We start from the raw sequence: 12,066 nt of genomic DNA on the forward strand, positions 1-12,066 counted from the left end.
TATAGCCAGTGTTTCGTTCTAGCCAATATCACAGCAGGTGGCAGATGGAGAGCGATAGCTTCCCCAAAAACCCCTTGCCACGGTTCGCAAGCGGAGGCTTGCCCCTTTTCAAGAAGAGCATTTGCCTCTCTGTAACGTAGACCCCGGGGCAGAGATAGCAAGAGCTGCAGCGGGACCAAGAGAAAAAAAACAGACGTAAGAGAAGGTACAGGAGACGACCTTATCTCGGCTGTGATATAGTCCGTCCCTGCTGGTCCATTTGAAACGCCGCGAACCAAATTGGTCATACATTGGAAACGTATTGGTAAAGGCAGGCCCTACAAAGGGCCAGAGTAAAACCATTCAATTTCACTATTGAGCCGATTAACAGTGCTGCAAGGTACACTATTAAAATATAGCAGGCGCAGCAGGTCCTCGCCTCGCAGCGATGAACGCGCGTGATTCAGTGGTTCAGCACTCAAAGAACCTCACACTCTACACAGCCCGCCAAGTGCGCACGATTTTCACGCATTACGATCCGTGAAGAATAAAAAAAAAACGCGAAAAGAGACAGAAGCCATCAATCTGATTCTCTTCTACGGCATCAGTGTGCGTCTCGCTCACCGGTTGCTGAACCTATAAGCTCCCCACGCGCCCAAGCGCCACCAGCTATCCCCAAGGAAACGGAGACGGGAAGAGAAAGCGTAGAGGAATGGGAAAGCGCAGAGGCAACGGCACGGGGATTAAGCCAGGAGCGCTCCGCCGGCGCATCCAGCGACGCACCGCAGAGACCGTATATCGTTCTCCCCGACGCCGCTGCTGCTCTGTGAGGCCAGCCAATCGATAGCCCAGCGCGGGAAAGCAGCCCGAATGGGAGACCCGCCTCAGTCCTGGCGTGCTAAGCTCTTAATTGAGCACGGGCTGTAACCGGAGTCGGAAAGGCATCCCCCTTTCCTCTGCCCTCCCCCACCACCGGTTGTACCCGTCTCTCTCTCTCTCTCTCTATGTGCGTGTGTGTGTATATGTGCGTGCGTGCGTACGTGCGTGCGTGCGTGCGTGCGTGCGTGTGTGTGTGTGTGTGTGTGTGTGTGTGTGTGTGTGTGTGTGTGTGTGTGTGTGTGTGTGTGTGTGTGTGTGTGTGTGTGTGTGTGTGTGTGTGTGTGTGTGTGTGTGTGTGTGTGTGTGTGTGTGTGTGTGTGTGTGTGTGTGTGTGTGTGTGCGTGCGTGCGTGCGCGCGCGCGCGCGCGCGTGTGTGTGTGTGTGTGTGTGTGTGTTCACGCGCGCGTGCGTGCGTGCGTGTGTTCCCACTCTCGAAAAAGATCGGCCTTTAGATCGAAACGTCGAGTTAAATATGTTTCCTTTAACGAAGCGTATACTTCGCTACATGCTCTTTTAAGCAGACAAAGTAGAGAGAGAGAGAGAAATGAATTTTAATGAGGGAAAGGTGGAGAGGTCAACAAAGTACTTCACGCACATGCACTTATATATATCCGATTGGGTGCACCACGAGGCAGCAGTCAGGCGCGTTAGCCGCGTTTCTACCCCAACCAACGCGTCGGCCGGTGTTGTATACCAAAACACGCGAGCGATGACGCGACCGGAGTAAGCTGTAAAACGTGCTGGCAGTATCATATCACCCATATATCATAGAGTTTCGTAATATAACTAGAGGGAAAGCTGGAAAAGCGCCACGCTTCATTTACCCCGGAGAGACGCAGGGATGGCGGGAATACGAAGTTTCTCACTTTTCTTGACTATCGCGGGGCGTAAAACGTGCATTCGGCAGAAAAAATACGACTCTTCTCGAGGCAAACCTCGCAGAAATGCTGTGAAGGTTTCCATGCCAGCTTAACTCCGAACTTTCACTTGCGTTAAATTTATTGAGGCAGTGAAAAACGCTGTTTTTAAATAACCTAATCCGCGCACAGAGGAGACAATCGCGGCGCAAGTACTGATTTCCAGGTACAATCCAGACTTTTGGCCCAACGGTAGCCAAGCTAAACACGAATCCTCGTCTTTCCGGCATTCCCTCGCTTTAAGAAACTCACATAAACGGTGGCGCCAGCTTTCCCCCTATAGGTAATATAGTCGAACCTTGTTATAACTAGACTGCTTATAACGAAATAATGGATATAACAAAGCAATGACGACTCGCCTTGGAAGCTCGGTCAGCACGGGCTGTAACCGAGCGACGGTTATAACGAAGTTAGCGAAGAGCTCCTTGAACTTCGTTATAACGAGGCTCAACTGTATTCGGAAACTCTATGCCGTATATAGGTATCTCAGGAAGCCATGCCCCGATTAGGAATGGTTTGGTTTGGTTTATGGGGTTTAACGTCCCAAAGCGACTAAGGCTATGAGAGACGCCGTAGTGGAGGGCTCCGGAAATTTCGACCACCAGGGGTTCTTTAACGTGCACTGACATCGCACAGTACACGGGCCTCGAATTTCTCCTCCAAAGAAATTCAGCCGCCGCGGCCGGGATCGAACCCGCGTCTTTCGGGCTAGCAGCCGAGCACCATAGCCACTGAGCCACCGCGACGGCCGATTAGGAATGCGTTTCAGCGTAAACGCGAAATACTAGTCGCCCGCTTTCTCAAGCGAGGAGCGTCAGGCGCCGCCCAACTGAAAGCTGCGGCGACGAACTTGCTAGCGTGACGGTTTGTCGTATCTTTGCATGTCGCCGCACCGGTTGTCCGGGATTAATTAATCTGCGTTGAAGAGCGCTTTAATTGGCACTTTATGTGCGGATTTAGGCGTTCCAAAGCAGCACATGGCCTACGAGGGACGCTGCAGTGAAGGCGGCCCGAATGTTTAATGCGAAATCATTACATACAGGTCATCAGCAACGAAACCGAGCGGCGTTGAACAAGAAAAGTGGTACGAAAATCCTCACGGCGTCCCCATGATCATGCACGCCGTCAGCAGTAGATCATAAGATAGTATAACGCGTAATCATAGGCAAGGAAGCAAAGACATTAGATGAGATAGTAAAAGTTAGTGATAAGGGTAGTTAGTGATATTTATAGTGAGAATGGTAGTTTTGGAATGATCGTTACTAAATAAAGATGAGAGTCCTTAATGACAACGGCTAGCGATAAAGGCCTTTAGCTTCAATTCATTGATGGTATAGGCCTTTAGGTCAACGGCGTTTATGGTGAAGGCCTTCAATGTAAAGGAATTTAGGTTGAAGGCCTCTAAGTCAAATGCCGTTGTGTTAAAGACCTTTAAGTAAAACGAATTTAGGGTGAAGGCCTTTAGGTCAAAGGATTCTTTCGCATTCACAGCACACAGGGACCTCAAGTGCTCACTGTAACTTCTGCATTTCGCCTACCCCAAAATGCGCAGTCGGCGCAGCCGGGATTGGATCCCGCGACCTTCGGCTCTGCGGCCGAACGCCACAACCCCAATCAACGTGTTTTAACATCGTGCAGACCATAACAGTGTACAGTGTAGGTGGCGGATAAAGCTATCAGTCAGAGCGTCAGTGAGAACGCCAATTCTACTACTGGACGAGGCTACAGCAGAAATGCATCACCGCTAAACGAAAAAGCGTCCATGTGCTGTGCGATACCAGATCACGATAAAGATCCCTGGGCGGTCGAAATTACTCCGGGGACCTCCACTGCAGCACCTCTTCCTCTCTTTCTTCTTTCACTCTCACCTTCCCCCATTCCTCACGACGCGTTTGAGGTGCCCACCGAGAAGTGAGGCAGTTACTGCGCCATTTGCCCTCCTCAAAAACCAACTTATTCTACCGGGGCTTCGGACCAAGACGACGACGACAATGACCGGCTTTTCCGCTTCATCTGAAGTCTCCCCAACCTGCTGCCGCCGCTAAAAGAAAATAATGAAGATGCACGGCGGTGAACCCTTACTTCCAGCACACGAAGACCCAGCTCTAGAAAATCGCCGCACAGGTAGTCGGAGCACAGGCAAAAAGAGGCTCGCTATTCAGCGGGCCACTGCGTTTTTATTTCTGCCCCTTTCTTCCCGCCGGAGATAAGGCCTTCGGGGGAACGCACCTCATTGCCTTGGGGAGAACGGGAGAACAAGCGCCGCCGACAGAGGGGCGGGCATTGTGCGCACTGTCCGCCGGACAATGGGGAAGAAAGGGCAGTGCCCCGATTGTTCGCCCGCTCGTTGCAGTGGCATCGCGGGGTGCTCAATCGCTCGACGCGCATCAAGTGAGGCCGCCGTCGGAGCAAGCGGAGACAGGAGATACGGCGCCCCCCGCCTGGGCATTCTTTGCCCGCACCAACGGCACTCGGCCTTTTTTCGGCTGCTGCCACAGAGAAAGAAAGGGTTGCGAGGGTGTTGCACTATACATTAACCACGCGCGCGATGGGTACGAAAGCGCGTAGTTGCCGCTAGAGGACGCCTTTTTCGAGATGCAAACTATAGCTTAGGATGATGATGATGATGATTATAGATTTTTATAGCGCAAGGGCATCTTTGGCCAAACAGCGCCACGGCAAAAAGTGTTTTCGACTACTCAAGGTGGGGTCAGAGACTAGGATAGCTTAGGATATAGAATACTGAAGACAGATACAGTATTCAATGGGCGACCCGACCGACCGACTGACCGACAGGTTGGATGACTGACTGAACGACTGTCTGAATGACTGACTGATTAATAGAAAAACTGATGCATAGCCGCTGACTCAATGGCTGAGGTATCAATCCATACATCAGCCAACTGATTTGCTGACTAGCTGTATGATTGACTGAATAATTCATCAATAGATTAATTTATTGATAAATAATTTATTCATTCATTCACTGAGTACTTAAGACTGAGTGAGTGAGGAGATGAGTGAAGTGAAGTGAGTGAGTGAGTGAGTGAGTGAGTGAGTGAGTGAGTGAGTGAGTGAGTGAGTGAGTGAGTGAGTTAGTGAGTGAGTGAGTGAGTGAGTGAGTGAGTGAGTGAGTTAGTGAGTGAGTGAGTGAGTGAGTGAGTGAGTTAGTAAGTGAGTGAGTGAGTGAGTGAGTGAGTGAGTGAGTGAGTGAGTGAGTGAGTGAGTGAGTGAGTTAGTGAGTGAGTGAGCGAGTGAGCGAGTGAGTGAGTGAGTGAGTGAGTGAGTGAGTGAGTTAGTGAGTGAGTGAGTGAGTGAGTGAGTGAGCGAGCGAGCGAGTGAGTGAGTGAGTGAGTGAGTGAGTGAGTGAGTGAGTGAGTGAGTGAGTGAGTGAGTGAGTGAGTGAGTGAGTGAGTGAGTGAGTGAAGTGAAGTTAGTGAGTGAGGGGATCAGTGAGTGAATTGAAGTTAGTGAGTGAAGTGCGTGAAGAGCGTGAAGTGAAGTGAGTGAGTAAGTGAGGGGATGACTACGTGAAGTGTGTAAAATGAGTGAGTGAAGTTAGCGAGTGAAGTGAAGTGAAGTGAGTGAGTGAGTGAGTGAGTGAGTGAGTGAGTGAGTGAGTGAGTGAGTGAGTGAGTGAGTGAGTGAGTGAGTGAGTGAGTGAGTGAGTGAGTGAGTGAAATGAGGTGGTGGTTGGTGGTTTATGGGGTTTAACGCCCCAAAGCGACTCAGGCTATGACAGACGCCGTAGTGGAGGGCTCCGGAAATTTCGACCACCTGGGGTTCTTTAACGTGCACTGACATCGCACAGTACACGGGCCTCTAGAATTTCTCCTCCAAAGAAATTCAACCGCCGCAGCCGGGATCGAACCCGCGTCTTTCGGGTCAGCAGCCGAGCACCATAACTACTGAGCCACCGCGGCGGCGGTGGCTCAGTAGTTAGTAAGTGCAGTGAACTGAGTGAGTGCAGTGAAGTTAGTGAGTCAAGAGCGTGAAGTGAGTGAGTGAAGGCGTGTTCCGAAACAATTTTCTCTCCCATTTTCAACCTCAACTCGCAACTCGAAGCAGCAGCAGCCTTCGTCTACCCGCCTCTCTTCCGCCACTGGCGGGAGCGTTTCCCGCATGCCCCGAATGCCAAACTTCGATCGCTCCTTCTCACGCACTTCCTGCGCTCTCCTCCCAGTCTGACTGCTCATCGACGCGCACTGCCTGTGCGTTCATTCGCAGCTCGATCGCGCGCGCATCTTCCGGGGCACGTTTCGCAACTACCGGTGCCCTTCCTGGCCCCCCCTTCTTCCCTTCCTACGCTTCCTCAGTCGGTTGCCTACGCGTCGCGGAAGGTGGACGTCAATATACGCCCCCGTAATTTCCTCCGAATGGACGGCCCCGGATGACAGCGATTCTGGGCGACCGCTCGAGGGCGATTGCGTGCCAACTCGATCGGAGGAGAGCTGCCAAGGAAATGTATGCAGTGGGTGAGGAAAAGAACAAGAGGAAGAAAAAATGAAGTGAAAGCAAATGTAACACATTTTATCGGCGACGCAGAAAAAGAAAGAAAGAGTAGGTCCGATAGGAAAAAGGGGGGAAAAGTGGATCGGTCAAACCTGAAACGGATAACCGATTTATAACAGCGTCGCCGCGGCGGCAACAATTTCGAGAGAGAGTGTATAAAAAAGAAAATTGGTGGCGGTTCCCGGAACAAGTTTAACCGTGACGTCGTGTCGCGGGGGCGGTGGCGCCGTAACAGATTACATTCGGAATGACGCGCCCTTCGAGACGAATGGGCCGCGCGCGGAAGTAATTTTTCACGCGCACGTCGCGAGGGTCGCCAGAGCGGAATGAGCCCTCCTGAAGGAGATATAAAAAGGGGTAGAAAAGAAGAGGACGTGAAGGAAAGGGGGAGGGTTGGCGGAGAAGCTGGAGCGAGTAGAAGTTTGGAGAGTAGAGGCGTCTAACTCTTGGCGGCGGTTCCCGAATTTCATCAGACCTGAGACACTGATTACACTGCCGGGGCGTTCTGAAGAGCGATGCAGTGTCCAGATAGATGGAAGGAGAGACTAGAGAGACGAAAGACGAGGAGGTCAACCAGACTTAAGTTCGGTTCGTTACCCTTTTTTAGAGAAAGAATAGAAGAAAGAAAGAAGAACAAAGGGAGAAAGGATGGCGAGTGGGATCTGAGTGCGAGGGACAGAAAGCGACGTTTAATGGCACATCAAATTAAGGTTGCGTCGTGTAGATGGCGCCAGCCGGCAAGACTGAAGTGCATGTTGATGGACGTGCTCAAGTTTCCAAGGCGGTTCACGATGATTGCGGTCGGCAGGTGTTGCCGTAACGCTAGAATGTATTTGTGTGCAAAGGAACGCTGGGGTCATATGGTTCAACCACCTCATCTAATAGACTCCAGAGAAAAGTACGGACACCAGAGAGATGTCTTATGTCCAGCGAGTTCAAGGTCACGCGACGTGTGACGTCAGAATGAGGACGATGGAGGCGAAGGATCGAGGCAAGTGCATTTGAGGTTAATCATGAGCGGAGGTCACATGCCGACAATGGCGAAGCTAACAATTTACTCCGCCGAAGTCTTTACTTGTCGCACGGACATCAAGTTTTCTGGTGGCGTTGATTTTCGACAACATGATTCGAATAGACAGCGTCAGCTGCAGGGCATGCAGGTTTGTCGGCACGGCACACGGTTAGAAACGACACCGCAGTGACCAGGCAGTCATTCAAGAAAATTACATTTAATCGATGTAATTGCTAAAGCTTCAAGCCATCTAGGCACTTCTAGGGCGATGTCTCAATCGACAGCAAACGCAGAGATATGCTCAATTTCAAGAGAAGGAGAAGAGAGCGATCATCCGGCGACGAAATTTCACGTTTTAAGCGACTCACGAACATTACTGTAAAGATAAAAACGGTATCAATCATGCGACAAGCTTCATTTAACACACGCACGCCCTAATCGATGCTAACTATAAGCCTTCATTCTACCGCATAGGATACGCATTCTCACCGCCAAAATCAACACATTCCAAGCTTTGAACGAGAAGAAATGATTCGACAAATCCGCACTTTTATGGTGTTTCAGAAACAGGATAAGATTTCAGTGCAAAGCTTCGCTGAATACGAACACAATGTGCGTGCTTCTGACAGTACATGGTAAAATAAAACATCGCCGGTGTCGTTCCAAGAATGTCAACACAAGCGCGAAACAAAAACGTGAGTCAGGCCTGCTGCAATGGTTAAGCAGCATGTTATAGTTCAATATCGCCGACGCCGGAGGTAAGCTCCAATTAAAAGACGGCGAATCCCTGTTTTCTTTCTCGAACCAAGGGCGAAATTTTTCTGGCAGAAAAGTATGAAACGTTATTTCGATTACAAAAATGGCGACCAACGGAGAGACGGCGAAGCGCAAAAAACTTCTCTACAGCGCGTTTGTGCTGGGCCAATAGCTTACACGTAACGAAAACAAGCGAACAGAAATCCCTTTCACAGTGGATTGAAAGAAAAAGTATATCGCAACACAGAACCGTTTCAACACTAAAGCTACTCCTTAAAAATATAGTGCAACCAACGTTCGCCTAACACAAGCACGCACGCGAAGCACGTACACACACACAAACACACACACACGCAGACACGCACACGCACGCACGCGCACACACTAGCACGCACACACACTCGCGCACACACACACAGCGAAACCTCCCGAGATAGAAAAAAAGGGAAGTAACTGATATGAAACAGAGAAATAAGGTCGTGAAGGTCCAGGCTTCCAAAGTATCCCGTTCTCCCGCAGGCCCGCGCAGACGGGACAGAAAGAAGAGGCAAAAGTAAAAAAAGAAAGAATGAAAGAAAGAAGAGTGAAGATAGGGGAAGAAGGAAGAGGACGCATTAGAGGAGTTCTTTTCCACCACAGTGGCGCGCGGCGCCGATTTCTCGCGAAAGAGAGATTCCAAGAACCAACCATTCGATTCCCTCCTCCCGTTCTCCCTAAAGTTCACCGCTCCTCCCCGAGCGCTCCCCATGTTCCCCCTTTCCGCGGGTATGAAGCGAGCGATGATACGAGGGAGCGTCGAGCGCAGGTTCCACCAATCATCTTTATCCCTAATCTGGCTCGCTCGCTTGATCCTTTCGGCGCGCGCACTGAAAGGGAGAAGGAAGTCGCCGATCGGTTTGCTCCTCGAAGCGATCCTCGCACTCCCTCCACCCCCCCTCCCCTCTTCCCTAACTTTGGCCGCCGAACTCCGTCGCAGAGATGAGAGCAAAACGACGCAACGCACCAGTGCCCAGCGCGGGGTAAAAAAAACTAGCCAAAAGAAAAAAAACGACAATGCGGAGAAAAAAGGATGCCGGTTTGATTTCCTTTTCCCTCACTGCTTTTATTATTTATTTTTGTCGCTGCTCTTGAAGCTACTGCACGTCTTCACTTTCCAAGAAAGCAGGAAACGTGGCCAGATTTTTTTTCTTCGCCCTTTTAAGATCAGCTGTAATCTAGACTGCTGTATAAACCACAGTAGCCGCGTTTACATGAATGCGACAGAAGCCGACTCCAGTTCACTCTTTGAGGGAAAGTGCAAAAACGTCGAGACAGAAAGGGAGCGCAGAGGACGAGTGACGCCGTTCCCTCTTGAAACCTGCTCTTTCTTTTAAAAAGTGGACTGGACTCGACTTCTGTCGCATTCATGTAAAGGCGGGTAGTTTCAAGGTTATGCGTTGATCAGCGCTCGCTTCGTCATTTTCATCATGCTCACCAGCCACGAGAAACGCGAGACTGGCGGCATTTTACCGCTAAACACATTTCCCAATGTGAGTTTTCAAATTTGTGAGTTTTCCCATTTCAACTCATTTCAAGCTTTATCTTCACTCCTTTGCCTATTTTTCCACTATTTTACCGTCCATGGCTGTTTTCCCGTCCCCTCAATATATCAACGTTCACGCTATTTGGACATTTTTTAGACATTTTGGCTATAATTAATTAACTAATCATCCTGTCGACATATTTTTTGTGCTCAGCATCCTCACACCATCCTCTTTCGATTACAACCTGGTTACTCGTTTGATGCTACCTATTCCACAACTGCGGCGGACACGTTTTGCGGACACGACCCCGCCGACATGGCCTAGAAATGCTTTGGCATTAAAAGTGATGTCTCCCACACCGTTTCTCCTTGCACCTCGTAGACAGCCAACACAACCTCGCCTCCAATCCACCCCCTACCAGTGACGTAGCCAGGAAGGCACTGGAAGGGTTATAACATCAGCGCGAAAGAGTTCCAGGGCAGCAGAGGGCGGCGGCAGCAGAGGAATGCCTTCCGCTGGCTCCCGCCCCGCTAGCAGGCAGTCGTGTCGGCGATACGCACGCGCTAATGACCGCGTCGCGCGCGACGCACGGGCGCCGGCGTGACGGACAGGCGGCGGCATTCCGCTCCGGAATGCGCCGCGCGACGTTCGAGCGTGTGGCGCGCGTCGCCGCTGTACGAACGTTCGCTGTCGCGCTTCGCTGCTCGCTATGAGGGGGATGGGGAGGACTCCCGATGGCGGCGCGTCTTTATTTATGGCACTGACAGCGCGGCCCCTCTCCATCCCTCCACTGCCGTCGGGGTTATGGCTTAGTTACGAGGGCTGCAATGGCGCCTACACATCTGAGGCTATGTATGATATACGCCAAGCGGAAGGTTAAATAAGCGTCTTTGGTTTTCGTGGAACATGTTGAAAATGTTCACAAACTTACAGGGTGGTCCTTAAGGGTAACAGACTGGATTCTAACGGAAGAAAAGCGGGGGGGCGGCAGAAAGTTTGGTGGGCGGATGATATTAAGGAGTTTGCGAGGATGCGGTGAAGGAGGAGGAGAAATTCAGGGGGCACTTTGACTGTCTAAAGTGGGTAGAGGCGGAAGCGTTTTCCGCACCACCTTCGCTGTTTCTGTGGCACTGGTGGCGTCACATATATTAAGGCGGAAGCCTTTAATGTCTCATCGTTGTAAGCAGCAGTTGTCGACAGAAAATGTCACGCTTTTCAATTGGTGGAAACGGTTGTGACGTCACAGTGCGCGAATTTCAAACGGGGCCAATTGTACTTTGGCTAGTAACCATGCAACCAATTGAATGGATCGTATAAGTGGGACTGAGCTTAGTTAATTGCTTAACTACCCAATTAGCCTAATTAGCATTACTAGTCAGGCCATATAAATAAATAAAACCGATTAAGAAATTGGTCGAGCTCAGGATTCGAAACCCGGTCTTCGGCGTGAGAGACGAGCATGCTATCCACTCCGCCATGCCAGCCCGATGGTTTGGAATGAACAAAGGCGCGTCTAGTGAATACGGTGTCTTCACTCACTCTCATCCTCCTCCATTCCCTTCCGGTGAGGTTTAGGTGTCCACCGACAAATGAGCAGATACATTTCCTTTCCTCAAAAACCAATTTACCGACGAGCGAGGCGTAGAACCGAATGGGCGATGGCGTTCTATGGACTCCTTGGCAGCGTTGCAAGACGCTGTCGCGTTCGTAGAACCGAATGGGCGATGGCGTTCTATGGACTCCTTGGCAGCGTTGCAAGACGCCGTCGCGGGCGAAGCTTAACATCTTAACCACACATCAGTGACAACACTTTAGGTCAAAAAAAGTGCCCCCCTGAATTTTGTGAGACAGTTACTGCGTAATTTCCTTTCCTCAAATACAATTTTCATTTTCTTCATTACGGCTCCTCTTTATCTATCTTCTTTCACTCCCACTTCCTCCCTTCCTCAACGATGCGGTTCAGGTGTCCACCGAGATGACAGAGAATTACTGCTCCATTTCCTTTCCTCAAAAAGCGTTGCGTTCAAAGGGCAAGGCATCGCGCCAAACGGGTGGTGGCGTTCCGTGGACTCCCTGGCAGCGCTACAACGCGCTGTCGCGTTCCACTCCTAAAGGCGAAGCTTAAGCGTCATTAATTAGCAGTTAATTAGTATGCAGGCATTAATCAGTAATTAACTATTAATTAGTGATTTGTCATCCCTTCGTAATTAGTACTCAATTATATGTGACGCCACCAGTGCCACAGAAACAGCGAAGGTGGTGCGGGAAACGCTTCCGCCTCTACCCACTTTAGACAGTCAAAGTGCCCCCTGAATTTTTTTGAGTACTAATTATTAAGTGATGGCAAATCACTAATTAATTGTTAATTACTGATTAATACCTGAATACTAATTAACTGCTAATTAATGACGCTTAAGCTTCGCCTTTAGGAGTGGAACGCGGCAGCGCGTTGTAGCGCTGCCAGGGAGTCCACGGAAAGCCACCACCC

General features: G+C 50.4%; 1 protein-coding gene across 3 annotated transcripts in view; it reads right to left on the bottom strand.

The window, feature by feature from the left end:
• The window catches only part of LOC149364585 (uncharacterized), a 283,458-nt gene that overhangs the window by 113,971 nt on the left and 157,421 nt on the right, over positions 1-12,066 (bottom strand). The window contains exon 1 of one of the 3 annotated variants that reach the window (XM_089574535.1): positions 11,118-11,208. The exons of 1 other annotated variant lie outside the window; for it this stretch is intronic. In XM_089574535.1, the coding sequence (XP_089430661.1) occupies positions 11,118-11,123 (6 nt within the window). In that variant the 5' untranslated portion in view covers positions 11,124-11,208. Of the gene's footprint in view, positions 1-11,117; positions 11,209-12,066 lie in introns of those variants that run through there. One more of the 3 variants, XM_089574537.1, reaches the window with a different exon arrangement.

The sequence above is a fragment of the Amblyomma mixtum genome, chromosome 2 (genome assembly GCF_055824585.1).
Source record: "Amblyomma mixtum isolate Tamu chromosome 2, ASM5582458v1, whole genome shotgun sequence".
Taxonomy (NCBI): domain Eukaryota; kingdom Metazoa; phylum Arthropoda; class Arachnida; order Ixodida; family Ixodidae; genus Amblyomma; species Amblyomma mixtum.